This window comes from Dipodomys ordii, unplaced genomic scaffold (genome assembly GCF_000151885.1).
Source record: "Dipodomys ordii isolate 6190 unplaced genomic scaffold, Dord_2.0 Scaffold2, whole genome shotgun sequence".
Taxonomy (NCBI): domain Eukaryota; kingdom Metazoa; phylum Chordata; class Mammalia; order Rodentia; family Heteromyidae; genus Dipodomys; species Dipodomys ordii.
In genome coordinates, this window is record NW_012267218.1 from 20,955,221 (window position 1) to 20,980,052 (window position 24,832).

General features: G+C 50.0%; 1 protein-coding gene across 1 annotated transcript in view; it reads right to left on the reverse strand.

The window, feature by feature from the left end:
* Nucleotides 1-24,832, reverse strand: part of Tmem63c (transmembrane protein 63C) — a 76,573-nt gene that overhangs the window by 10,025 nt on the left and 41,716 nt on the right. The window contains exons 3-16 of the mRNA XM_013014500.1: nucleotides 23,551-23,612; nucleotides 19,205-19,412; nucleotides 18,888-18,967; nucleotides 18,451-18,532; nucleotides 14,754-14,791; nucleotides 11,426-11,568; nucleotides 9,520-9,568; nucleotides 7,962-8,070; nucleotides 5,783-5,856; nucleotides 4,921-5,001; nucleotides 4,683-4,806; nucleotides 3,355-3,488; nucleotides 1,922-2,044; nucleotides 836-989 (exon numbers count right to left, since the gene is read on the reverse strand). Coding sequence (XP_012869954.1) covers nucleotides 836-989; nucleotides 1,922-2,044; nucleotides 3,355-3,488; nucleotides 4,683-4,806; nucleotides 4,921-5,001; nucleotides 5,783-5,856; nucleotides 7,962-8,070; nucleotides 9,520-9,568; nucleotides 11,426-11,568; nucleotides 14,754-14,791; nucleotides 18,451-18,532; nucleotides 18,888-18,967; nucleotides 19,205-19,354 — 1,341 coding nt within the window. The 5' untranslated portion in view covers nucleotides 19,355-19,412; nucleotides 23,551-23,612. The remainder of the gene's footprint in view (nucleotides 1-835; nucleotides 990-1,921; nucleotides 2,045-3,354; nucleotides 3,489-4,682; nucleotides 4,807-4,920; nucleotides 5,002-5,782; nucleotides 5,857-7,961; nucleotides 8,071-9,519; nucleotides 9,569-11,425; nucleotides 11,569-14,753; nucleotides 14,792-18,450; nucleotides 18,533-18,887; nucleotides 18,968-19,204; nucleotides 19,413-23,550; nucleotides 23,613-24,832) is intronic.

Consider the following 24,832-nt stretch of genomic DNA (forward strand, 5'->3'; position numbering starts at 1 on the left):
CATCACCAGCTGCTGTGACTCCAGCTCATGGCTTGTGGTCCAGGGAGATGCTGCTGCCACGATTGTGTGTGGGGAGACAGAGGAGGGGGGTGAAGATGGAGTCCCCAGCAGAATATACAACTGCTGTGTGGCCTGGGGCCTATTGTGTAGTTGATAAAGGAAACTAAAGGTGGTGTGTGTGTGTGTGTGTATGTATGCATGCATGTGCTGAGAACAAGAAAGGGAGTAAATGGAAGGAGGAACCTTCTAGTTCATTAGACCAGCACTGGGGACCTGGGCCCATGCCTCTTCAGCCTGCCTTGTGAGAAGATGTCCTCTAACCTCAGGAAGTGCTCTTACAGATGAACAGAGGGGAGGGAAGGAGGAAACTCAACTGCAGGTCCTACTTCTAAGCAAGCACTGTGCTAAGACTTAACCTCCTTCCTCTCACCTCAACCCTCCCAGGAACGTTCAGCCCAAAGAGAGCTCTGTGAGGAGAGCTGTTCACACCCGCCATTACCTTATACCCACCTCCAACTGGTCTGAAGGAGCAGGGCCCTCGGAACCCACCATGACTGGACCACCCATTCCACCAAACTCCCCCCAGGATCTGTCTGCATTTCCTCCACTCGCCCTTTCCTCTCCCATCCAGCCCTAAGGTGGGCAATGTCCCACATGCATCCCATTTACAGCCCAGCAAGCACTGCCCTGTCCCTGGCGCCACTCTACCTCCACCAGAATGGTGTCCGATGGGTCCTGTCACCCATTCCACTAGCCCCACCCCCACCCCCTCCTCGCCTGAGTTCTTCCTTTGATCTCTGGGGCCCCCAAGGCTTGGCCTGAACAGAAGAAGCACCTGCAGCTTCTCGATGGGACGGGTGACGTTGTACATGTCGATGGTGTTGATGATGATGGCAGGCGTGGTGAGAAAGAAGAAGAGGAAGAAGAGGAAGGTGTTGATTGCAATAAAGCGGGCCCACCAATGGAAACGGTGGATGGACAGGTGTTTCCTGGGGAGGGACCAAAGAGGGGGACATATTTAGTACCCTGGGTCTCAGCCCTCAGAGAGACCATTTGCTCTTTCCTGAATGCCGACTCTGGGCCCAGGCTGTCTTAGTCCAGTGTGAACCCTTGGGCCCAGTCTGTGTCCTGGGATTTCCTCTTGTGACACTATTTGTAAAGGCTTCAAGTCTATCTCATAGCTGAAGGGCAAAACAGCAGAAAACGATTCCCCAAGCTGGATGCCAGTGGCTTACACCTGTAATCCTAGCTACTCGAGAGGCTGAGATCTGAGGATCAGTAATAGAAGCCAGTTTGGGGAGGAAAGTCCATGAGACCTTTTTTTTTTTTTTTTTGGTGGTAATGATGCTTGGGCCTGGGCGCCGTCCCTCAACATTTCAGTTCAAGGCAAGCGCTCTACCACTTGAGCCACAGGAGCCACAGCATCACTTCTGGTTTTCTGGTGGTTTATTGGAGATAAGTGTTTGCCCAGACTGGCTTTGAACCACAATCCTCAGATCTCAGCCTCGTGAGTAGCTAGGATTATAGGCGTGAACCACCAGTGCTCAGCTATCCATGAGATTCTTATCTCCAATTAATCACCAGAAAACAGGAAGTGGCAATGTGGCTTAAGTGGTAGAGCTCTATCCTTGAGCTAAAAAAAAAAAGCTCAAGGACAGTGCCCAGGCCCAGAGTTCAAGCCCCATGACCCACAAAAACAAAACCTATTCCCCAGGGATTAGGTGGTTTCCATGCTTAGGGTGCAGGTGGGTCTGGAAGCAAGCAGATGCTGTGGCCCAGCCCGGGGAGGGGGGGGGCCTGCAGTCAGACAGTGCTGGGCTGGCCCCCATGGAATCTCTGTTGGACAATAATGTGGAGAGAGGCGGCCCATCCTTTATCTCAGAGGAACTTGGAGGAGAGGGGAGGGACAAAAGAGTCTTACCAAATAATGTCTTTGGGGTGTGGGGCATGAGTGACCCTCCAGGAGTAGGATTTGACGATGGTGGTCACTGAGGACTGCTGGGGCCGCAGACCACAATGGATGTACTTGTAATCAGCCTGGACGCTGCAGAGGTGTGAGAAGGGGAGGAGACAGAGGTCTGGGGGTGGGGACAGTAGGGGAGTTGCATGCCAGGGTCCAGGGCCACTGTGGCAGTCCCACCAGTGGGGACTCTCCACTCCTGGGGATTTTGGAAGCTTTGTATGAATCCCCCAAAACCTTAGAGAACCCTAAGACCCAGGATCTGGAGGGAAGGGGAGTTCAGGAAGAGAGCAGAGCCATGGTGTCCTCAACTCCTGCCCTCCTTTGTAGCAATGGCAGCTGTAGTTGGCATCAATGCCAACTTCAGCCTCATCTTAATACCAGTCACCTCTGATTATCAAGTTCTTCCTGTGGGCCTGGCTCTGTGCTCATGGTTGGCCAACAAGGATTCAACTAAACAGATTTACAAACTTGAAGAGCGGTGGGTACTGACATTGAAACCCACCCTTGACCTCTGTGCACTGAAACTAAACCTTAGCTCTTCTCTGCCTGGTAGTGATGCCTTAAGAAATGAACATACCATCTTAAGTAGGTGTACTGCTTTTCTGGGAAGCAGACAGGACAAGGCAGATTCAAACTGGACAGATAAGGAATTGGAGAGGGAAAGCGACTTAGAAAGTTATATACCATTCTTTGTAACTAAATCTAGGCTACTCTACTTTTTGTAGGGTCGAGGTGGGTGAGGACAAAGTATCAGACTGCCACCAGAAGAGAAACACCCTATAATCCTTCAGAGATCAATTCTGAAGCTCTTATGTATTTAGTCCAGCTGGTAATGATTTTTCTGGAACATTCTAGAGTGGACCTAATTTATATTCTATTTGAGGGGAAACTGCTGGAGGCCTAGGGTTACAGATCAGAAGAGGAGAAAGGACAAGTAGAGCTTGGATCCCCCAGCTTTCAGCTGTGGGGTGACCACAATAATGCGTATGCAATGAGGGAAACATGGTTAGTATCCTTGGCAAGATCTAGAGGAGGACTGGGAAGTCAAAGGCCATACTGACCACTTTGGCACTGAGACAAAGACATATGGAGTAAGGAGCCCGGAGCCTAGGCATCCCTGGAGACAGGCTAGATCGTGGCAGCTGGGGAAATGGTATAGCTATGCTCTAGGAACATGGCAGCTGCCCATGAGGAACAGGAAGAACAGGAAGTCAGAATTTGACAAATAGAAGAAAGCTCTCTCCTTCTTTCCTCCCTCTCTCTCTCTCTCCCTCCCTCCCTCCTTCTCTCTCTCTCTGTCTCTCTCCTTCCCCCCCTCTCTCTTTCCACCCTTCATGCTAAAATGAGAAGGAGGATGGAGCCAGAGAAGGGGAGGCCCACCCTGCACTCACCGCTTTGCCATGCTGGAGTCCTGGAAAGTGACAAAAATCAGGTCCAGACGCTTCAGGCGAACACGGTTGAGCTCGGCATTGAACTCATCTGTCAGTTGCTCCTCCAACTCACTGTAATACTGCTCCGCGTCTACCTGGGGCGAGAAGAGGCCCTCAGAGCAGGGGAGACCAGAACCCCAAGAAGACCTTGCTGGACCCCAGGGCCCTGTCCACACATCAGTCTGCCAGCTCTAGAACTGCAAAAGAATGACTGAAGTTTACCTTGTCAAATTCTGATCTGGGGACACTGAGGCACAGGGAAGGCAGAATGGGCCATCCAAAAGACTTAGATGTGCTTCAACAGAATGTATGGCATTGTTCTTCTGATCTACTAGTAATCCAGCCCCGTCTTATAGTAGTAGTTTAAGTGCTGAGACCATTTTTAGCCACAGGGGTTGGGGATAAAGTAGAGCCTGTTGCCTTTGTCTATTCCTGCGCTATCACTTTGGAAGCCTTTGGTCCATTTGTCCAGGACTGGAAGAGAGACAAGAGTAAGTCTCTCTGGGATATCCTGGAGGGTGAGTCAAGAAAGGTTTTTTTGTTTTTGTTTTTTTGGTCAGTCGTGGGGCTTGAACTCTGGGCTGGGGCACTGTCCCTGTGCTCTTCAGCTCAAGGCAAGCGCTCTACTGCTTGAGCCACAACACCACTTCTGGTTTTCTAGTGGTTTTTATTGGAAATAAGAGTCTCATGGACTTTCCTGCCCTTTCCTGCTGGGGATGGCTTTGAACCACGATCCTCAGATCTCAGCCTCCCGAGCAGCTAGGATTACAGGCCTGGGCCACTGACTCAGCTGCCAAGAAAGGTTTTAAGTGATACTCTCTGAGTGTCAGTGGCTCACTCCTATAATCCTATTTACTCAGGAGGCTGAGATCTCAGGATCTCAGTTTGAAGCCAGCTTAGGCAGGAAAGTCTGTAAAACTCTTATAAACTCCCATCAACCAGCAGAAAGCCCGAAGCGGAGCTGTGGTTCAAGTGGAAGAGCATGAGTCGTGGTCAAAAAAGCTAAGAGACAGTGTCCACACTCTGAGTTCAAATGCCAGTACCAACACACACACACACACACACACACACACACACACACAACAACAACAACAACAACAATAACAAGAAAGGTTTTAGCAACTTTACAGGGACACAGAACATACTGGAAAAGGAGTAAGGAGGAAGGTGCTAGAGGTCTGGGCAGGCCTGAAATGGGGGCCTGGGCCCAAGGATGCAGGAAAGGAACCAGCCAGAGCCCTAGAGCTGGGCAGCCCTTCTTGGCCATTCCCAGAATCCCTGCTATTTACCTCATTGAAGCAGCTCCAGCATTTGCAGAAGCAGAGACGGGAGCAGGGGTGGATCTTGATCATTATCTTCCCATTCTTCTTGGCCTTGGCAGTGTAGTAGAGCCGACCCCGCATGGCATGGCGCCTATCAGCAAGGGCAATGGGGGGTGAGGGGAGAATATTCTGGTCAGGAGCCAGCAGAGCCCCACCTCCCATTCCTCTTCACCCTGACTGTGGACAGGCCCTGCTGTGATCTCACCTCTGATCATCCAAGTCGATGAGGGTCCTGACGTCATAGCAGAAGTGGACTCTGGTGACGACGCACCCTGGATAGGCCTCACTGCAGCCACAAACATGGATGCTGAGCTGGCGTGTGAGACTGGGAGGTGCTGTTCCCGCCCCGCCTGGCGTGACAGGCCACCGGGCTGAGGAGCTCTGCTGCCTGGGGCTCCCAACTCTTGGGATTGGAGCATTCTCTGTTCCAAAGGCTGAACTACCTTCAGAGCTTAAACCTGGCTCATCTGAGACTTGCCTGGGGCAGGCTGCAACCACTAGGGGTTGGGGTAGGCTAGGAAAGGGCTGCTACTGAGAGAGAATGAGCTCAGGGCACAGTGTCCCTGGGGCCCAGAGCTTAGAGCTCTGAGGACTGCAGTTCAAAGTCAACCAGGACAGGGAAGTCTATGAGACTCATTTCCAATTAACCAGCAAAATCAATGTCATAAGTGGAGGTGTGGCTTACGTGGCAAAGCATGCCGGCCTTGAGTGAAAAAGCTAAGGGACAGTACCCAGGTCCTGGGTTCAAGCCAAGTATGGACATATGCATGCATGTACGCATGTGCGCGCATGCACACACACAGTGCTGTGTCTCAAACAGCTGTGGGACAGAGCTCCCTGGTCTCAGTAGGTGGAGCCATAAGAAAAGGGTAAACTAGTACTACTTCCTCTACCATGCCATGCTCCATTGGTGGGGGCCCTCCCCATTCAGAGCTGAGTCTAGAGAGAGCCACCAACAGGGCTGTCCCAAGCCCCATCAACACATTCCAACTCATACCTATAGGAGGACTCAGGAAGGGACAGTGCACACTGGATCCCCCTCCTCCCCCGCATCCCTCGCCACTTACTGGAAATGCTTGCTGATAATCTCTGGGTCTTGAATATCCGTGGGCACATAGGTGATCATTAGGGTTCTTGTGACCTAGATGGAGAGGGCAAATCGAGAGAGAACTCTGTGCTTGACAGGAGCTCCAGAGATTCCTGGAACCCCTGGGGAGCAGTCTTTTGGTAATGCTGTGCTGCCTGATGGCCAGGGCTACCCTGGTGAATAAACCAATTATCCCCTTCCTGAGGTCAGCCGATGATGCCCTGGCTGTGGCCACTGCCACAGACACTGAGGGGAAGGCAAGAGGTCACAGACTGGGCCTGGGTGGAGGACCTCAGGACCATGATTGGAGCAAGGGGCTCATGCCTGCTTGCCAATGCTTTTCTGACTGTTCCCATGTAAAGCTTCATGGTAAACATTAGCTGGCTCATGGGAGTTGAGGGTGAGCTCATAAGTTGGTTCTGAACTGTCCTTTAAGAGCCAAAGCTAGGAGCCTTGGAAAGGTGTGGAAACTTCGAGAGGTGGGGCTTAGTAGGGGGTCTTAGATCATTGAGGTTGTGTTGTTCAAGGGGACTATGGGACCTTGGTCCTTCCTCTTCCTCTTCCTCTTTCCCTTTCCCTCTCCCCTCCCCCCATCGCTTCTGCCCCACTTTCCCTCTCTCCATGTCCCAGATGCTAAGACAGAAGCAGGATCCCATCATAACCTCACCATAGGTTTAAAGACAATAAGGCCTACTAACCATGGACCGCAACCTCCAGAATTGTGACAAGCCTTTCCTCTCTTTAGATTGATTAGCTGGGATATTTTGTTGCAGTAACAAAAAACTAACACAGTAAGACTCTGGAGAGAAGGTACAGATACCCACCCCTCTTCCCCAAGATTCCTGTTTTATTCTGTGGGTGCAAAATGCCTATCTGAGCCATCAAGGTAGACAGTCTTATAAATTGTGTTGCATGAAATAGGGGTCTTGGTGGCTGAAAAAGTCACTTTTGGATCAGAGATGTCCGAATCTCCATGTGTGGCAAGATGAAACACTTGAGGTAAGTTTGCCAGTCATGCTTGGGCTAGATGATCTCACAGAGCAGGCCCCACTCCTCTGAGCCCGTGACTGAGGACAGAGTCAAGGATGCTCTCACCTTCACAGCTGCTCTTCCCTACAGAGGGTCTCCACCCTTGCTCCAGGCACTGGTGAGGCAAAGTGGCTCTCCTGGTGCATACCTACAGCCCGCTGGCACTCATCTCTGCAGAACAATGACCTCAATGGGCCTCAAACACCAAGGCTATCTGAGCTTTCTCCCCTGGCCTTGGAGGCATGTGTAGGTCAAAAGGCAAATGGCTCCAGAGGCTCATGCCTGTAATCTATAGCTATGGGGGAGGCTGAGATTGGGAGGATCATAGTTCCAGGCCAGTCTGGGACAGAAAAGTCTGCAAGACTCCATCTCAAAGGAGGAAGCTAGGAGTGGTGGTAGCACATGACTGTGATCCTAGCTACAGCAGAAAGAGGAGAAATAACATTGTGATCTGTCTGGGCAGAAAGTGAAATACAATATAAAAAATGAGTGCCAAACAAAAAGGTTAAGTGGTATGGCTCAACAGCAGAACAGCTGCCTAGAAAGGCCCTGAGTTCAAGTCCCAGTAGCCCAACAAACAAACGAACAGAAAAACACAGGTAAGGGTTTAAAGTCCCCAAATACAGCTAATGTGGACAGGAAGTCCTACTGCTCTCCTCTGGTGGGAAAACTCTAGAGCTCACATTCCACACCAGCTCCTGGTGTTCTCTGTTGGGGTTAAATTCCAGCTGCTCCTCCCTTCCTGCCCTATAAACTGTTCCCTGATGTTCCCTTCTTCTGGCCACCATGTCTCTGCTCCCTACCTGGTCTTTCCTAAGATCAGCTTCCAAATATGTGATGCCACTGAAGTTCTGCCTCGAACCGGCCCGGAGGGCACGGGGATCACAGAAATGGAACCAGTAGGGTACATCTGTGACCTCTGAGCCTGCGAAAGCAGGGCCAGGGTGGCTCGGCCCTTGCCTCTTAGGAGGCAGACCCTGCTTGTCCTTTGGCGCGTGGATAGGAGGTCCACTGGGCTAAGAGGCGGAGCTTGCTTCTGCCCTGGGTGAGGCCACCCCACAGAGTAGGTCAAGTTAGGGCTGTTCCCAGGCTGGGGTGGATGCCCATGGGGGGGGCGGGGCTTCACTCACCTCTAGGTTCTTCCTGGGCACGAACCCCAAGCAGTGGTGCGCCATGAGGATGAAGTTGGCGAGGAAGTATAAGAAAGCGAAGAGGCTGTGCAGCCACAGAAGCGTGCTCCTGCCAGGGGAGCAGTGGGGTGAGGCCTCCCTGCACGGCGGGCCTCCCGGTGCCCACCGCACAGTGTCCCTAACCCCTGTGCACCTGGACATCTCTGCCATCACCATCCCTCAGACCCCCAATCCCACCCTCACCATGGCCATGCATTCCCTTTCCATCACAGTGTCCCGTTCCCCTTCCCGCCCATCAGTGTCCTCCGATCCCCTCTCGGAGTCCCTGCATGGGAGGCAGTGGAGGTCAGGGGCCTGGCTCCAGCTGAGAAGGACTTACTGAGCATTTCCCTGTACCAGGACCAGGGTGGGACTAAGCTCCTGGAGTATTTTCCCCTAGACTCCAATAGCCTTGCAGGTTGCTTCCATGACTCTCATTCCATCCACAAGGACAAGAGAGCAGAGTGTGCCAGTATAGACTGATGCACATGAAGGCCCCTATGCTGCTCTGTGGTTCTGGATTTTGAACTCAGGACCTCATGCTTGCGAGGTTGGCATTCTACCTCGAGCTACACCTCTATCCCTTTTTGTTGTTGTTGTTGTTTTTCTTTTTTGAGATGGAATCTCAAAGGCTTTTCCTGGCCTCAAACCATGATCCTTTCGCACTCAAGTCTCCTGAATAGCTAGGATTATTAAGGTATGAGCAATTCGCTACCAGCTAGTGGTCTAGGCAAGGTGCTGGTGGCTCTGAGGGTTGACAGCACTTGGGGAAGGGATTGGCTAAAAAGATGCCATGACCCCAGTCTGCTGTTCTGAGAGTCTTAGGTAAACCTAGAACTAGAACTAGAGTTGACTAGAATTTGGGTAAACCTGCCCGAAGGCATTTGGCGGGAATGCAGAGGCAGTGTGTGTGTGAATCTATTCACAATTGAGGGAACTGCTTTTGTGTGTGGATCAGCCAAGCCTTGCCACGACACCTAGTGGGCCTCTGCAGGGAATAGAATGACCACATGGGACTCAGTACACAGTACAGATTGATTTAGGCACCAACAAGAAATAAACCCCTAGGCTCCTGAACTGTGTGGGAGAGGACATCACAGACCTCAGAGATCATGGGTTGATCCAGATGCAGGGCCAGGAAATGCCATTTCTTGAACCTTCCATTGTGAGAATCAGAAGGGGAAGATGGGCAGGCTCATGATACATTTAATTTTATGAGGGCTGACTTGAACCCATGGAGGGTGGCAGGCAGAGATTGACTATCTTGAATCTCTCCTTTGTAAAGGGTCTCTGCCTCTTGGGAGAGATCAAAAGCTGGAAATGCTAAGAAAATGGGAATGGCCAGTTGGGGTAGTTCCATGGAGGTGCTGAGTCCTCCCCCACCAAAAGAATAAACTTCTGGCATCCCATTCAGGACCTGGGTTTCTGGGGGAAACAGTCTTTGCATGACACACTGGCGTTCACGCTCCCCACCGATGCCCAGCCAGTAGAACGGGAGGTAAGATGATCAGGTACCTACTCTGTGGAGACATTGACAATGGTGGTCCGAGCAAAGTGACTATTCCAATCTGAAAGAGAAAAAAAAAGATTCCAACCTTGAGCTTGGACAGTACTCCAGGATTCAAGCTTCCTAAAGGAACACTCAAGTTCTAAAGATGCTGTCCTTCCTTCTTGCTCCCCAGAGCTTGTCCTCAACTTCCAACAAAAGACATCTTCCCATTCTTAGGAGAAGAACACAAAGGCTCGGTGCCTGTGTGCATCTGATCAAATAAAATATTCATTGAAATGAACTCCAGGAGATGGAAACCAGAGGGTTTTTTTCCTTCGTTGCTGTTTTTGTTTTCCTTTCTTTTTGTTTTGTTAGTTTATCTGTCTTTAGGAGGGTAATGGAGGGCACAAAAATGGAGGGACAAAAAATGCAGGAGTGATGCTCACTAGACACTGTGTGGAAAATGAACTACAACATGTGGGTGGGGACGGGAGGGAAAAACTGGGAGAGAGTGAAGGAAGGGGTGACAATGCACATAAGAAATGTACTCATCACCTGCCTATGTCAGTGTGACCCCTCTATCTATCACTGTTACAATAACAATTTTTTAAAAATGAAGAAACCCCCCCCACCCCAGCTAGTGCCGATCAAGGCTCTTGGCTGTGAAATGACACCAAGTGTTTGTGGGACAGCCCAGGACATGATTTCAGAACAAGAACCCAGCAAAGCTCGTGGACATGGGCTCTGCAGCCAGAATGATAAAAATGACAAACTCTGGTTACAATCACAAGAACCCAAAATTCCAGCAAATGGGACTCTGCCTCATTTGAATGGGATAAGTAATTTAGTGTGCAGGTTCAAGCCGTGTTTAGTTTTTTGCTTTTTTGTTATTGTTTTGCCAGTCCTGGGGCTTGAACTCAGGGCCTGGGCACTGTCCCTGAGCTGCTTTTGCTCAAGGCTAGCCCTCTACCACTTGAGCCACAGTGCTACTTCTGGCTTTTTCTGTTTGTACTGCTTTTTCTATGGTACTGGGGAATGGAACCCAGGGCTTCATGCATGGAGGCAAGCACTCTACCACTAAGCCACCTTCCCAGCCCTCAAGGCATGTTTTGTGAAGTATGTCTAAGGGTCCTGCACAATGCTATCACTGCCCACATATTCATTCTCAGGACAAGAATCTGGAAAGGCGAGAGTCAGAGTTTGTCACTGTGGGGGTCTAGACACTCAGTGTGCTACACTGATTCCATTAGGCCCACTTCTGGCTGAGGACAGGACCAAGGAAGAGATGATGTCCCTCTGGAACTTCAGGTGCCCTTGAACTACTCAGCTGTCCAGCCTCCCTGCAGCTCTGTCCTGTGATTCTGAGGCAACTACACCTCTAGTCTCTGGGCACCTACTGGACATTACCTCCCAACACCACAATCAGGTTGGCAAACCTGGTTTGCCTAAGATGAGGTTGAATCATGGGTTAGCTTGGATGAAAGTGTTTTCTGGGGAACACATGGGGGCAAACGTTGTGGAGTGATGATTTTTGTGTCTTTGAAACCAGGCCCTCACTCACAGTGCTATTTAGCCTGCAACATTGAGTGTGGGTAGAAGGCAATCCTAGATGACAAACTCTGCATTTACAGGGCTGTGTCCACCAGGGTGAGTATAGAAGCAGTCAAGTTCATGGACACCTGTAGCAAGCCACATAGTCTTACAAAGGCCTCCACAAACACCTGCCCAGGGCTATGTAGGCATATGAGTAAACAATTCCAGACTGAATGGTAGTATGTCCCTGTGATGCACCACATCCTAGGTAGAACAAAGCATCATGGTCTCCATTCAGGTATCTATCCTCTCTTCCCCATAAACATCCCCAGCTCTGTTCAGCCTACCACGCTGCCTCTGAGGTCTAGTGGCCAAGGGCCAAGGCCCACTGAGGGCTGCTTACCCAGAACAGTTCCAGTGTAGTTGATGGGCAAAATGACGCCCAGGGAGGGGATGCAGAGGATGAGCACGAAGAGGATGAGGTGGTACTGGAACATGATGTAGATGCGTGCGTCATCCCCACACTTGTTAATCAGATCCTGGTCCCTGGAGGAGACACAAACGAGGACATGCCTCAGGAACAGGTGCAGCCATGGCTTCCATGGGATAGGGGAGGGAGGAAGATGACTCCCCTACCCCAAGCTGTAACTCTGAGGGAAGTATTACTCTTCTTCACAAGGCATCAAGTGTGCTTGATGTGTATCTCAGTGAACTCAGAGGCATATTAGAGGGAGGCGGGGCTCCAGGTGCCAAGTGGAGGAACCAGAGCTTGTGAACTCCATCCATGGGCACCAACCATCCTTCCATTCCTTCGCACACTTCAGAGCTTGCCAGGTTGCAGGCACCTTCTGAAGCTCTAAGTGAGACTGACGTGTACCCTGTTTAAAAAGCGGTTCATTTGGATTCCTTAAATTATAAGGATTTTTTTTTTGTTGGCCATGGGGTTTGAACTTGGGGCCTGGGCACTGTATCTCTGCTCTTTTGCTCAAGGCTAGCACACAGCTAGCCACAGCTCCACTTCCTAAAAGAATTCTTAAAACCCACAATGAGATCACGTACCATACTACCAGGCCAGCCAGGATGAAAAAGCTAGATGATGCCAAAGGTTAGTGAGGGAGGATGTGGAACGTTGGGAGCTCCGTGTGGGTGGACACTGCTCAGCCATGTTGACAGCCTTGTCTACTGAAATGGGATGTATGCACACCCTATGACCGTGATTCTACTGCTAGATTACTACCCAACAGAAATGCATGACATGTGCATTCAGAGACATGTTAGAATCCCATAGATGCATTATCTGTAACATCTATGACTGGAAATCTCTTAGGATGGACTTAAGAACTGTTTACATATGTACATATATAATTGCATAGTAAATGTGATATGCATACATATGTAATTATATAATTTTAAAAAGGAGTGACTCCTAGCTGAACCTATATATACAATGCTGAGCGAAAGATACACCAGGCATAAGCAACACATATGACAACAGACACTACTGAGCCATATAGTTAGTTAGAGGTCAGAACAGTGGCTATCGGTGGAGACAAGGGAGGGGGGGCATTGGGATAGCGAGAAGGGGGTTTCTGGGGGCAAAGTGCTAATTCTAGACCTGGAGGGCGGGAGCAAAGGTTCTGTCTTCTGATAACTGAGCTGTGTATGTTTTGTGTACGTGTGTGTGTGTGTGTGTGTGTGTGTTAAACTTCAATTTAAAGTGTAAAAGCAGCATACATCTATAGAGAAACTTTGGGGAATGAGAGGATGATGTCTACGACACTCTTGGTAAGATGGATACAATTGTGTATGTGTATGTATGTGTATGATCGTGTTTTGTTGTGCTGGTGACTGGTATGGCTTCAATCCCCTGCAAAACTCACAATGGAATGGGTTCCCATCATAAAGAAGGTGGAAGGTTAATCTGACTGTGGTTTTTAAAGGCTGGGCCTTTAAGAGGTAATGAGGATTAGACAGGGTCACCAAAGTAGAGCCTTGTGATCCAATCTTGGTGGCTTTCTGAGAGGCACCAGGACACACACACACACACACACACACACACACACACACACCCTGTCTTTTTGTTTTGTTTTTTGGTTGTGGGGCTTGCCCTCTGGGCCTGGGTGTTGTCTCTGAGCTCTTCAGCTCAAGGCAAGCGTTCTACCACTTGAGCCACAGCACCACTTCAGGTTTTCTGATGGTTAACTGGAGATAAGAGTCTCATGGACTTTCCTGCCCAGGCTGGCTTTGAACCTCGATCCTCAAGTCTCAGCCTCCTAAGTAGCTAGGATTATAAGGCATGAGCCACCGGCGCCCGGCTCACTCCCTGTCTTTTGCCAGGTTGTGTCCTGGATAGCTCTGGGCCTCCACTGGCAAGAAGACCATCACTCAATGTAGTCTCCCTCTGCCCTTGGGCCAGGACTGTGAGCCAAAACCTCTTTCCCCTGTAACTTACCCAGTCGATGGTATTGTGTTGTTGGCATAGAAAAATAGACTGAGGCTGTGCTGAGTGGACTATCCAGCCTCTTTTCTTCTAAAATTACCAAGTCTTGGTCATGTCATTACAGTAAAGAATATACCGCTATACTGTACTGGTTGATTTAAAACTACAAAATTAGTAAACGCTTATAAAAAGTAAACTTCCCTGGAAACTGTTGACAGGGGTTGCAGTTGTAGCAGACTCCCTTAGTGATGGTGCATCTGTGCTAGCTTGGGAACGTTTAACAAATCAACAGAGCAAAACCAGAGAGGGAGCCGTGAAATACGAAAGTCTCCTTTTACTTGGCCATGTGTGGCTAAGAGTGGAGAGACCGATCTTGACTTACACACAGAGGAGCTGCTTCATTCCCTAGGGACTGAGTAGTGGCAGGAAATACTAGAGGCGCCATGGGATCCCCCTATCAGAAGCCACCTGTCCTAGGCCCAGCTCAGGGTTCCCAACACCAAGTCAGGGCTCCCTGTGCCCTCTAAGGCCCCAGGGCCTTCAGGAGAGCTGGAAACCAGAAGAGCCATGACTCCTGAGGGCAGGGTCTTGTGAGAAAGTAGAAGGCTCCCAGCAAAGCCCATAGAAATAGGAGTGGACATCCTCCTCAGGCCACTGGAGAGGGGTAGGAAGGACAAACAGGAAAGAACCGACTTGGAGGAAAGACACTAAGGAGGATCATGCCCAGTTCTGCGCATGTACAGAGCAGAGCTGTGTGTGCACGTATATGTAGGCATGCAAGCATTCCGTGTGTGCACATGCATGTACATGCACTGAGGATATAGACTCCCAGTAAATGTCAGCTCAACCGAAGCCTCTGGTTGTGTGTGGGAGTCAGGAGAGAAGAGGTGTCCTGGAGTTGGGTCTGGCACAGAAATCCAGCAGAGGCGGTGGGCAGGGCTGCCCCTTTGTAATTTGGGGGTGGAGAGAGGAAGTCCACCCTTCGTTTGCTCCCTGTTGAGAAGTATGATGGATTCTGGCCACTGACACCAAGGGAGAGCAGGAGAAAGGATTTCTTTTCCTAATCTGATACGCACGGGAGTCAATGATTCAACTCTTAAATGTCATCCTTCCCCAAAGACAGGGGGGCAGTCTACGTTACATTCATTAGTGATTACACGGGAAAGGACTCTCTGCTGTACTAGGCACAGATCTCAAGGTTGTCATCCTGGGTGGGGGGACCCTGCTCATCTCTCCAGAGACTCCCTACCTCCATCCTCCCACCACCCGGTGACTGAGCGCAGGCACTTACTTCATGGTCAAACTGTTGAAAAGCCAGGAACAGAAGCCCTGGGGGGAAGGAGAAAAACCAAGAGTAAATCAGTCCTGGCCAGCTGGGCCTACCTCTGGAGACCCCACAGAGCACTGCAGTCATCTTGGGCTCCTACGGCAGTGCCCAGGAGGGGCCTTCTTCCTGCTAAAGGGCTGCATGGAATTGGGGTGACCAGTGAGGGAGATGATTACCCTCAGAAGTGAGTGGTCAATCCTGCCATCCTGAAACAGGAAATGAGGCTCAGGGAATTGGGCATGGAAGGATGGAAGAGACCTTGAGTAGAGACCTGCTACTTTACGTCTGTCTCTTGGAGCTTCCTTCTGGGAGCATTGCTCTCAGCAAACAGGGCATTGCTGCCAGTGGTCAGCTGACCAGTGGAAACTTGATCCAAAGAAGTCAGTTAAAATTCTTTTAATGGGATTTATATGGATGATGATGTCTCGAGTTCTCATGCTTCAGTAAAACACCATGAAGCCTGTGGTAGGTTTTTTGTTTTGTTTTGTTTTGCTTGAACTCAGGACCTAGAAGCTGTCTCTTAGCATTTTTTTTGTTGTTGTTATTCAAGGCTAGCACTCTACCACTTGAGCCAAAATTCCACTTCTGGCTTTTTGCTGGTTCGTTAAGAGTCTCATGGACTTTCCCACCTGGGCCATTTTCAAACCATTGATCCTCAGGTCTCAGCCTCCTGAGTAGCTAGGATTTTAAAGGCACGTGCCATCAGTGTCCAGTCCTGTGGTGGTATAATGCCATCTTTGGTGTCATGTGCAGAGAGCTTTCCTAAAAACAAGGCCAGCTCAGGGAAAAGAAGTCCAAAGAAGGGGTCTGTTGGCAGGGCTTGGCTTCCTGGATCTAGCTGTGCCTGAAGCAAGAACTTGTTTCCCTACACTTGGGCCACAAATTATCCATTTGTCATACAACGAGTTTGAGTCAGGTTTCCGCTCTTGTCCCCGAGGGTCCTGTCCTGTTGAAAAGGCTTTCTTGTAGCTCTTGCTGTCTGAAAAGCAGCCTTGGCTATGGAGAGGGAATGTGGGTGGGTGATGGCCCATGGCTCTGAAAGCTACCAGACTTGGTATTAAACCTCTGAAGGTTTAACAAAACTCCAGGTAAGGCTGAGGCTCTTGATTGGCCCAAATGAATAACATGACTCTATTTCCAGAAACCAGGAAGATCTACGTCAGAAACCACAGGGATTGGTGAAGGGTTTTTCTAAAAGCAAACAACAAGGGCAGGGAAAAAAATTCCTTGTTCTCTGTTAGCATAAAACCCATCCTCTACATCTGTAGAGACGTTAAGAGTTTCCTCAAGAGGCTCATCTGTTGGAGGCTAGCTCCTACTGAGAGATGATTATATCAAGAGGGTGCCAACTTCATCAATGGACTCATCAATGGTGAGTTCACACTGAACTGAAAAGTGGAACCTGGTTGGAAGAAGTAGGAGGTCACTGGGATTAAGCTTGTCGCCTCCCTCACTTCCTGGCTGCCTTGTGGTAAACAGCTAGGCTCCACCACACTCTCCTCACCTAGGTGAGACCTCTGAACCCATGCGCCATGATAAATCTTGCTCCCTTCAAGTTGGTTTTCTCGTAATGATGGAAAGGTTAACTAATGCAACGTGTCTGGCTGGCTGATGGTGGCAATGGTCAGTCAGTGGGTGTCCAGTGCAGGAACACCATTTCCCCAGCCATGTCCTGGGGAGCCAAAAGAAGGACGGGAAACCCAGGAAAGAGTGTGCGATGAGGGCACATAGCATGATAGCGCCATCCACAGGGAGGGAGGACTTGCTGGATAAGAGCTGGGCTGGGAGGCTCTGCTGCCCCTCCACAGCTCACTTTGGGGGAAGAAGGTACAATTTATTAAGGGAGCACACAGCTGGGGGACACACCTTCCTACGGATGTATTCTGCCCCTTGTCATGATAGGTGCATGGATATATCCAACACATTGGTAACAGCACCAACTAGAGTACATGCAGGCATAGCACAGATGACAGGGCAAAGTTTAGAAGTAGAAAAGTGTAATCAATGAAAGTTGCACAGGTGTGAGAGCCTGTCTGGGACCCATCATGTCCCCCACCCTGGTCTCTCTGATGGCAAAAACTGCTCAGAAAACTCAGCAGCTGAATGGAAGCCTGGAGGTGGATACTCCCTTCCAACTCTCTCTCTCTCTTCCTCCTCAGTCACCATAGGAAAAGGCCATGAGCAGCCAGCTTAGCTGATGAGACTGACTGACAGCAGTCAGTGCCCTGGACCTCTCTTGGTCCTCCCATCCTTCCCACCCTTGCCACAATGGGGGCAATATGTCTGCACAACTTGGTTGGGCACTGGTTGTGGGTCACAGCCCAGGCTGAGGCCTCCAGAGGGCTGGCTCACCACTGCAGGGCTCTCCTCCCTATACTCTCCTTGCTGGCCTAGGAGAATTTCTAGCCTCTACCACATATAATGATTTATTTTCTTTTAAAATATAGCCATCTTGGGCTGGGAAGGTGGCTCAGTGGTAGAGCGCTTGCCTTGCATGCATGAGGCCCTGGGTTGGATTCCTCAGCACCACATAAGCAAAAAGAAAAAAGCCGAAAGTGGCATTGTGGTTCAAGTGGTAGAGCGCTAGCCTTGAGCTGAAGAGCTGAGGGACAGCGCCCAGGCCCAGAGTTCAGGCCCCATGACTGGACCCAAAAATTAAAAAAAAACAAAAAACATATAGCCATCTTAGCTAAGTGCTGGTGACCCAACCTGTAATTCTAGCTACCCAGGAGGCTGCAATAGGAGGATTGTGATTCGAAGGTAGCCGGGGAAGGAAAGTTGCAAGACTCTCATCTCCAATTAGCCACCAAAAAGCCAGAAATAAAGCTCTGGCTCAAGTGGTAGAGTGCTAGCCTTGAGTAATAAAAAAGCTCAGTGACAGCACCCAGCCTCTCTTTGAGCTCAAGTCCCAGGACCAGCACAGAAAATGAAGTGATCTATTAGTTCGCACTCTACTACTTGAGCTATAGCTCCAACCCTTTAAGAACTGTGGATTATTTTTCAGATCAGATATTGCTTTGTGTCTGGATCCCGCCTGGACCACAATTCACTAGTGGCCTCCTTGGGAGCTGAGCTCACAGGTGTGAGCCGCCAGGCCCAACTGAGCTGGAACTTTGTTAACTTTTTGCCCCTGCGGCCTTGAACTACACTCATCCTGATTTCTGCCTCTCAAATAGGTGGGGATTACAGGCCTGAGCTTGAAACTCCCTGTGTTTGAAAACAAGGCTATCAGATAAGAGGGGCTGCAGACCCTCAGCATTAGCGGAGGGACACATTTGGAAGCATCAGTATAGTAGTAACAGCTGGAATTTGAGTGTGGATGCCTTTGCTAGGATAGAGAGAAAGGGCAGAATGAGAAAGGGAGTTAGAGTAGGTGGGAAGACCCCAGCTAGGTGTGGCGGCGGCTGAAAAGGGTAGAGGTGGAAGACAAGGGAGATATCACAAAGCCAAATGGACGCCCCATTTTGAAAATCTAAGCTATTATTCAAATTCCTTGGCAGCCTAGACGGTAGGATGGTTAATATCTCCATCTCCAACAGAGTCTGGGGAGGCTGAGGAATTTGCTCGAAGTCTCCGTAGGGAGCCTGGCTGCCTGACCCCTGCTCTTTTCTGTACACCAGAGTCAAGATCCCTCTGTGCCCAGTCCACTCCCAGTACTCACCTTGTCCCTGCGCTCCATCTCCAAGGAAATCTCTGAGGGAGACGACTTCTCGCTCTGCTCCCCATAGATCAGCGAGGTCAGGCTGCCAGCCAGGAAGGACAGTAGGGAGGTAGAAAAGGAGAGAGAAGGCCTCAAATGTCTGCCCTGCTCCCTCTCTTCTCCCTGGGCCGTGGCGGCAGGCACGCCTCAGTTCCTCTGCTGGACATGCAGCTCTGGATAAAGACAGCACTGCCCTGCTTGCCAGGTACACAACACACCTTGACAAGTCTAGCCATGGGATCCAGAAAGTCTGAGACCAGAGGGAAAGAATGTGGCATTGTGCCCAGGGATGGCTGCCCTCCAATCCTCCCTTCTGCAGAGAACCAGCTGACAAGACACCTGCTGCAGCTGGGGCAGAGCCTCCCAAGGGAGCCAGGGGCTCACCCTGCCTTCCTTACCTGTCATTGTGTATCAGCAAAGCCAGGCGCCCGTAGTCCCACGCGGCTTTCCGGAGGAAGGAGTAAGCCAAAACAATGAGCTGCAGGGGCCAGAGAAAGCAAAACTGGTCAGAGATGTGGAATATGTCTTCCACTGAGCCGGCCTCCTGCATTCCCCTAGGGGAGACTGTGTGAAGTCCCCGGGGTGCTCTGTCAGGGAGGGGTCATCCCTCCCACGCTCCTGCCCCCACCCCAGCCAGCAGCACACAGTGGATGCTGTGGTCTCCCCAGTGAAGGAGCTAGGGCTATACTCAGAGCAATGAGTGCCCAGGACTCACCACCCACAAGATGGCATTGAGGAACAGCACGGTGGGGATCCCCCCAAAGGGCTGCCCCTGGAGCACGGTACTCCGAGACTGGAAGCACTCATCCACGGACATGTTGCCTAACTTTCCCGCCATATTCAGTTCCTCCGGCAAGGCAGACATCCTGGAAGGTTCCTGGAGAGATGCGGGGGCTGGCCCCCACTCTGCAAAACACAGGAGGCTGCTGGGAGGTCAGGAGATGAGCAGGGGCCAGTGCCAAGGTTGGGGAACTGTGACTTCAAGACAAAGAGCCAGTGGTATACTCATCCAATGGAATTTCACTCATTGGTCAGGAAGAATATTGTGTCATTTGCAAGGGACTGGATGGACTAGGAAAAAAAAAACAACTCAGGCTTAGGGACACAAAGAATACATGTTTTCTCTTATATGTGGAAGTTAGATCTAAATTATAAACATACATAGACATATAAAGGTCTATATACATAGAGGCACAGACATAAAGTTTGGTGTACAGTACTTGGGAAAACTTGAGTGGTGTAACTTTTTGAAGTATTAACTTACAGTTTAACGAAACGAAGTAGAAACATGTTTTGTAAGGAGGGAGGGCGGACAAATTGAGAGCGTATGGGAGACTATAGTTATAATATTTAAGTGCATCATCATAAAACTAAAAACCAAATAATTTGAAGGGGTGGATAAGGTTGGGACAGACGGGGAGAATGAGGAAAGGTGGCATAGATCAAGAAACATTGTACTGCTGGATGCTGGTGGCTCACACCTAATTCTAGCTAGTCAGGAGGCTGAGATTTGAAGATCTTGGTGTGGAACCATCCTAGGCAGGCAAATCCATAAGATTCTTATCTCCAACTAACCAGCAAAAAGCCAGAGTAGAGCTGTGGTTCAAATGGTAGAGTATCAGCCTTAACTGAAAAAGCCAAGTAAGAGTTCAAGGTTCTGAATTCAAGCCTCAGTATTCTCTCTCTCTCTCTCTCTCTCTCACACACACACACACACATACAGATACACTATACTTAGAAGTTGACATATTGAATTGAGACTCCTTTGTACAACTACTTACGGAAAGTTTAAAAATACATTATTATATTTATTATTTTATTTATTTATTTATTTTTTTTGCTGGTCCTGGAGCTTAGATACTATCCTTGAGCTCCTTTTTTGTTCAAGGCTAGCTCTCTACCACCTGAGCCACAGCACCACTTCTGGCTTTTTCTGTGATTAACTGGAGATGAGTCTCACAGACTTTCCCGCCCCAGTTGGCTTTGAACAGCAATCATCAGATCTCAGCTTCCTGACACCTGGCTACAATAAAAAAAAAAAACAACTTTTATTTGTTTTTGATTTTTTTTTGGGGGGGGTCTGGTCGTGGGGCCTGAACTCTGGGCCTGGGCGCTGTCCCTCAGCTATTCAGCTCAAGGCTAGCGCTCTACCACTTGAGCCACAATGCCACTTCCGGCTTTTTTCTTTTTGCTTATGTGGTGCTGAGGAATCGAACCCAGGGCCTCAGGCATACAAGGCAAGGGCTCTACCACTGAGCCACCTTCCCAGCCCCCCCCCAAAAAAAACAACTTTTAAAAAGACAGAGAGGTAGCTCATGATGACACTGCACAATTCTCGGAGATAACAATGACTTCAAACCTTGGGCTGTGGAGACAAAATAGCTCACATCACATTCCCTGGATGAGTTCATACTTTGTACTACTTGATCATTAAAAAATCAAACAAACAAAAAAACCAGTAGCAAAATGCACATCCATCTGAAGTCTTATTGCTCCCCTGTGAAAGTTTTCTTTTCTTTCTTTCTTTGTTTCTTTCTTTCTTTTCTTTCTCTTCCTTTTGTCAGTCATGGGGCTTGAACTCTGGGCCTGGGCACTATCCTTCAACTCTTCAGCTCAAGGCTAGCGCTCTACCACTTGAGCCACAGCACCACTTCCTGTTTTCTGGTGGTTTATTGGAGATAAGAGTCTCCTGAACTTTCCTGCACAGGCTGGCTTTGAACTATGATCCTCAGATCTCAGCCTCCTGAGTAGCTAGGATTATAGGAGTGAGCCACTGGCGCCTAGCTAGCTCTTCTTATATATAAACCAAAAACTTGCCCCAGAGTGGAAAAGTTGAAAAGAAAGAACCATTTTGTTTGTGGGATGCCCATGCAAATGGAGCTCATGGGTGACAACCTCTAAATTCTACAGTTCTCTGGGAAACAACATACTCCTAAGGATTTGGGGGGCTGGTACAGGGTGAAGGACCCTGAATGGCTGAGCCCTGCACACGGAGCGGCCTGGCACCTGCCCAGGGACCTAAGTCTGTTCAATACAGGTGGGCATCCTGATGAAGCTCCAAGGCAGAGCCTTGTACTTTCCAGACATGGCTAAGACCAGGAAGAGCGGGTTAAATTGAAGGCCACTGGCAGCAGCCTGTACTAATTTGCCAAGTTGTTGAGAACATTAAAGGGCTTCCATTTGGGTTCCTCACCTGCCCCTAGAGACTCTTCCCTCCTATTTAAGAGAAGAAGATTTCTTCTCATCCATTCAAGTTATTTGGTGAGCAACTGTTTTGTACCAGACTCATGCTGGTGGAAGTCTGTGAATACAGACTTGTAGGGCTGTAGCGGGAAAGGGCACAGGGAGAGGGGTGAGGCTGGAGTTGTGAGAGGGAGTGACTAGCCAAGGCTCTCTGAGAGGGTGACACTGGAGGGAGGATCTGCAGAAAGCATGCAGTCACATGGGCATGGGGAAGCCTGCTCCAGCAGAAACCAAGGCCCTGGGGGCACACTGGCCTGGGCATCGCTGTGGCTGGACAAGGGAGGGGGAAGGAAAAGGAGAGGTTTGAGCCAAGGAATGGCTAAGGTTTTTCTCAGGTCCTTTTGATTGAAACTAGAGAGGGTGAGGAAGGCCAAACAAATCAGCATCCGGGGAGGGAGAATTGGCAGGCCAGGCCAGAAGCAGTAGGGAGGATCTGCTCATAGATTGAAAGTAAAAGAACGAATTGATTCGAGGAGCTGATTAAGGCTTTCAGCTTGAGTGACTGGAAGATGGAGTTGCTGTCCTGGGATGGGAAGACAGAAAGATGGAGGAGCAGGGTAGAGGTCCAGAGGGGAGGCAGCCAGGGGTGCAGTTGAACAAGCTAAGGAGATTCAGACATGGAATCCAGAAGGCAAACCGGTGTTGCCCATGTGACAAAAGCCACCAGCATGGACGTCTCTCCGAGGCAAGGGACAAGATCACTGAAGGGGGCCATGGAGAAGGAAGAGAGGAGAGAGGGCTTTGAAGTGAGGGCAGTGACCACAGAGTAGCAAATGGCTGCAGCCAAGAGGGCAGCAGATTCTAGGCTAAGGCTGGGAAGTTAGTTGGGCTGGGAGGAAGAAGAACCTGAAAGGTGCAAAGAAGAGCAAGAAACAGGTCTTTCCATGCCAGACCTGGGGTGCTAGGGAGAGACAGAATTGCCCTCCAGAGGCCCGTCCAGAAGAGTCTTGGTCTCCAATTCCTGGTGAGAACGCGAGGGGGTGCAGGAGCTGGGGCGTCCCTGCGCCTTGCAGCTCTGCTCACACTGCTGCCCGCGCACCCTGAGCAATGCACGTCAGGCCTCCCTGCCTCACTCTTGTCTGAAAAAATGGGGACGGTGCCATCCATGGACACCATTTTCCAGGGCTGCTGAGAGGAACGAGGGGGTTCAGATTTGTGGAGCCTGTGGAACCAGGCCTGTCACACTTGTGAGCAGCCAGAAACACTTGTGGATCTAGAAAAGTGGATCTAGAGGTACAGGACACCAGCTATGGGCTCAGGAGCTGGGGAGGTTTGAAGGATGGGGAGAAGAAAGGAAAGAAGGCTCAGGGTTTGGAGAGGGAGAGATGAGAAGGTGGTCTGGGAACCTGGGGTCCCTTGGGTCACCCACAAAAATGGGAAGAGGACATAATGATATTTGTCCTGGGAAATGAAAAATGCCAACATTTCTCACAATCCTACCCCCTAGACTAGTGTCTAACAAGAACCTTTGTAAGGTGCCCAACTTTCTGCTCCCCCGCCCCCATCTTGTTCACCGTAGGCTGCCCAGGGTCTGATGTCTCTATCCTAGGCCACTGATATCCAGCCAAATGTAAAGTCATAGTGGTTTGCATTGAACACAGTATACTCCATCAGTAAGCCTTCTGCCAGAGGACCTCGGCAGCCACAATGGCATTTCCAGCATGGGTGGAGCAGGCATCTGAGTTCAGCAGATTACAGGACAGGGCCAACAGAAAACTGATGGCCACTAGGGGGAGCCTATGTCAAGGCAGCAGCTTGATGGAAGGCATCGGGAGGCAAACCCTTAGGTCGGGAAGGCCCAAGGAGCTTTTTCCCTACCTGAATTAGTTATGGAGAGAAAGTCCAAGTCAGGAAATACCACTCAGCTACCGGGTTTCTTCCTGTGAAAGAACAAATGTAGTGGAAAAATCACAGACTCAGGGGGTATCAGAATCTGTTCCTCTTAAGCAGAAAACTGCATGATTCTGCAATTTTTTTTCCCAGTCTGTTGCTCTCTTTTCATTTTCTTGATGGAGTCTTCTGAAGTACATTGGTGGTGGTGGTGGTATGTGTGTGTGCGCATGCGCACGTGCATGCAGGTACATGTGGGGGTGGGGAGGTACATGCACACGTACTTGAACCCAGGGCCTGGGCTCTGTTCCTCAGTTTTAGGCCACAGCTCAGCTTTTGGCCTTCCTCTCACCCACCACACACACACACCCCATCCCCACCCCTGGTAATTGAAAGTAAGAGTTTCTCAAATTTGTCAGCTTGGTCTGGCTTCAAATCACAATCCTCAGATCACAGCCTCTTGTAGTTAGAATTTCAGGTGTGAGCCACTAACACCTGGCTTAAAAGTTGACCTCCAAGCTGAGCTGTGGTGATGGAGGCATCAGCACTGGGAAGTGGGGAAGGGTGCGGACAGGGAACTATATTGGTAAAGACCTGAAGGAGGACCGAATACAATGTTTTGGGGAAGAGAAAATGAAATTGTGTCTGAAAAGTAGGATGGATAATAGTTCATCCATCCATCCATCCAACAAGATAGACTCAATTCACCAAGCACCTACTCTTGGCAGACACTGTGTAGACCTTGAGGATGCTGGGAGACAACTGCTATGTGCCCAGGTTATATTCTGCCTGGAAGGACTCACTACATGACCCAGCCCCTAAGTTTGGGCCACAGGCTGGTTGGTGAGGAAGAAAAAGAGAAGAGAGCCCTCACCCTCTCTCCTACCTTACCACCCTCCTCCGCTCTCTCAGGCAGCAGGCAGAGCCAGTAACAGGGGAGGCTGTTACCATGGAAACCCAGAGAAGCACCCAGCCTTTCTCCAAACCCTGCCAGGTCCATTCTGGACATACCTTCTTCATCTTCTCAATCGCCCTGTGAGACAGTACTACTGTTATTCCCATTGTCCAGATACAGGCTCTGAGAAAGAGCTAGCTTTTGCCTGTGATAAACAGAAGCAGAAGGCCCAGGGACTGGCTTTCTGGAGCCTGGTACCCACAGATGCTAAAGGAACATGTGGCAGGAGCACCAGTCTGGCCTGCTGGGTGTCAGGGATTGTGTCTCTTCAGGGCATCAGTTTCCCAGCAGAAGACAAAGAGGCTGTTTGGTGCT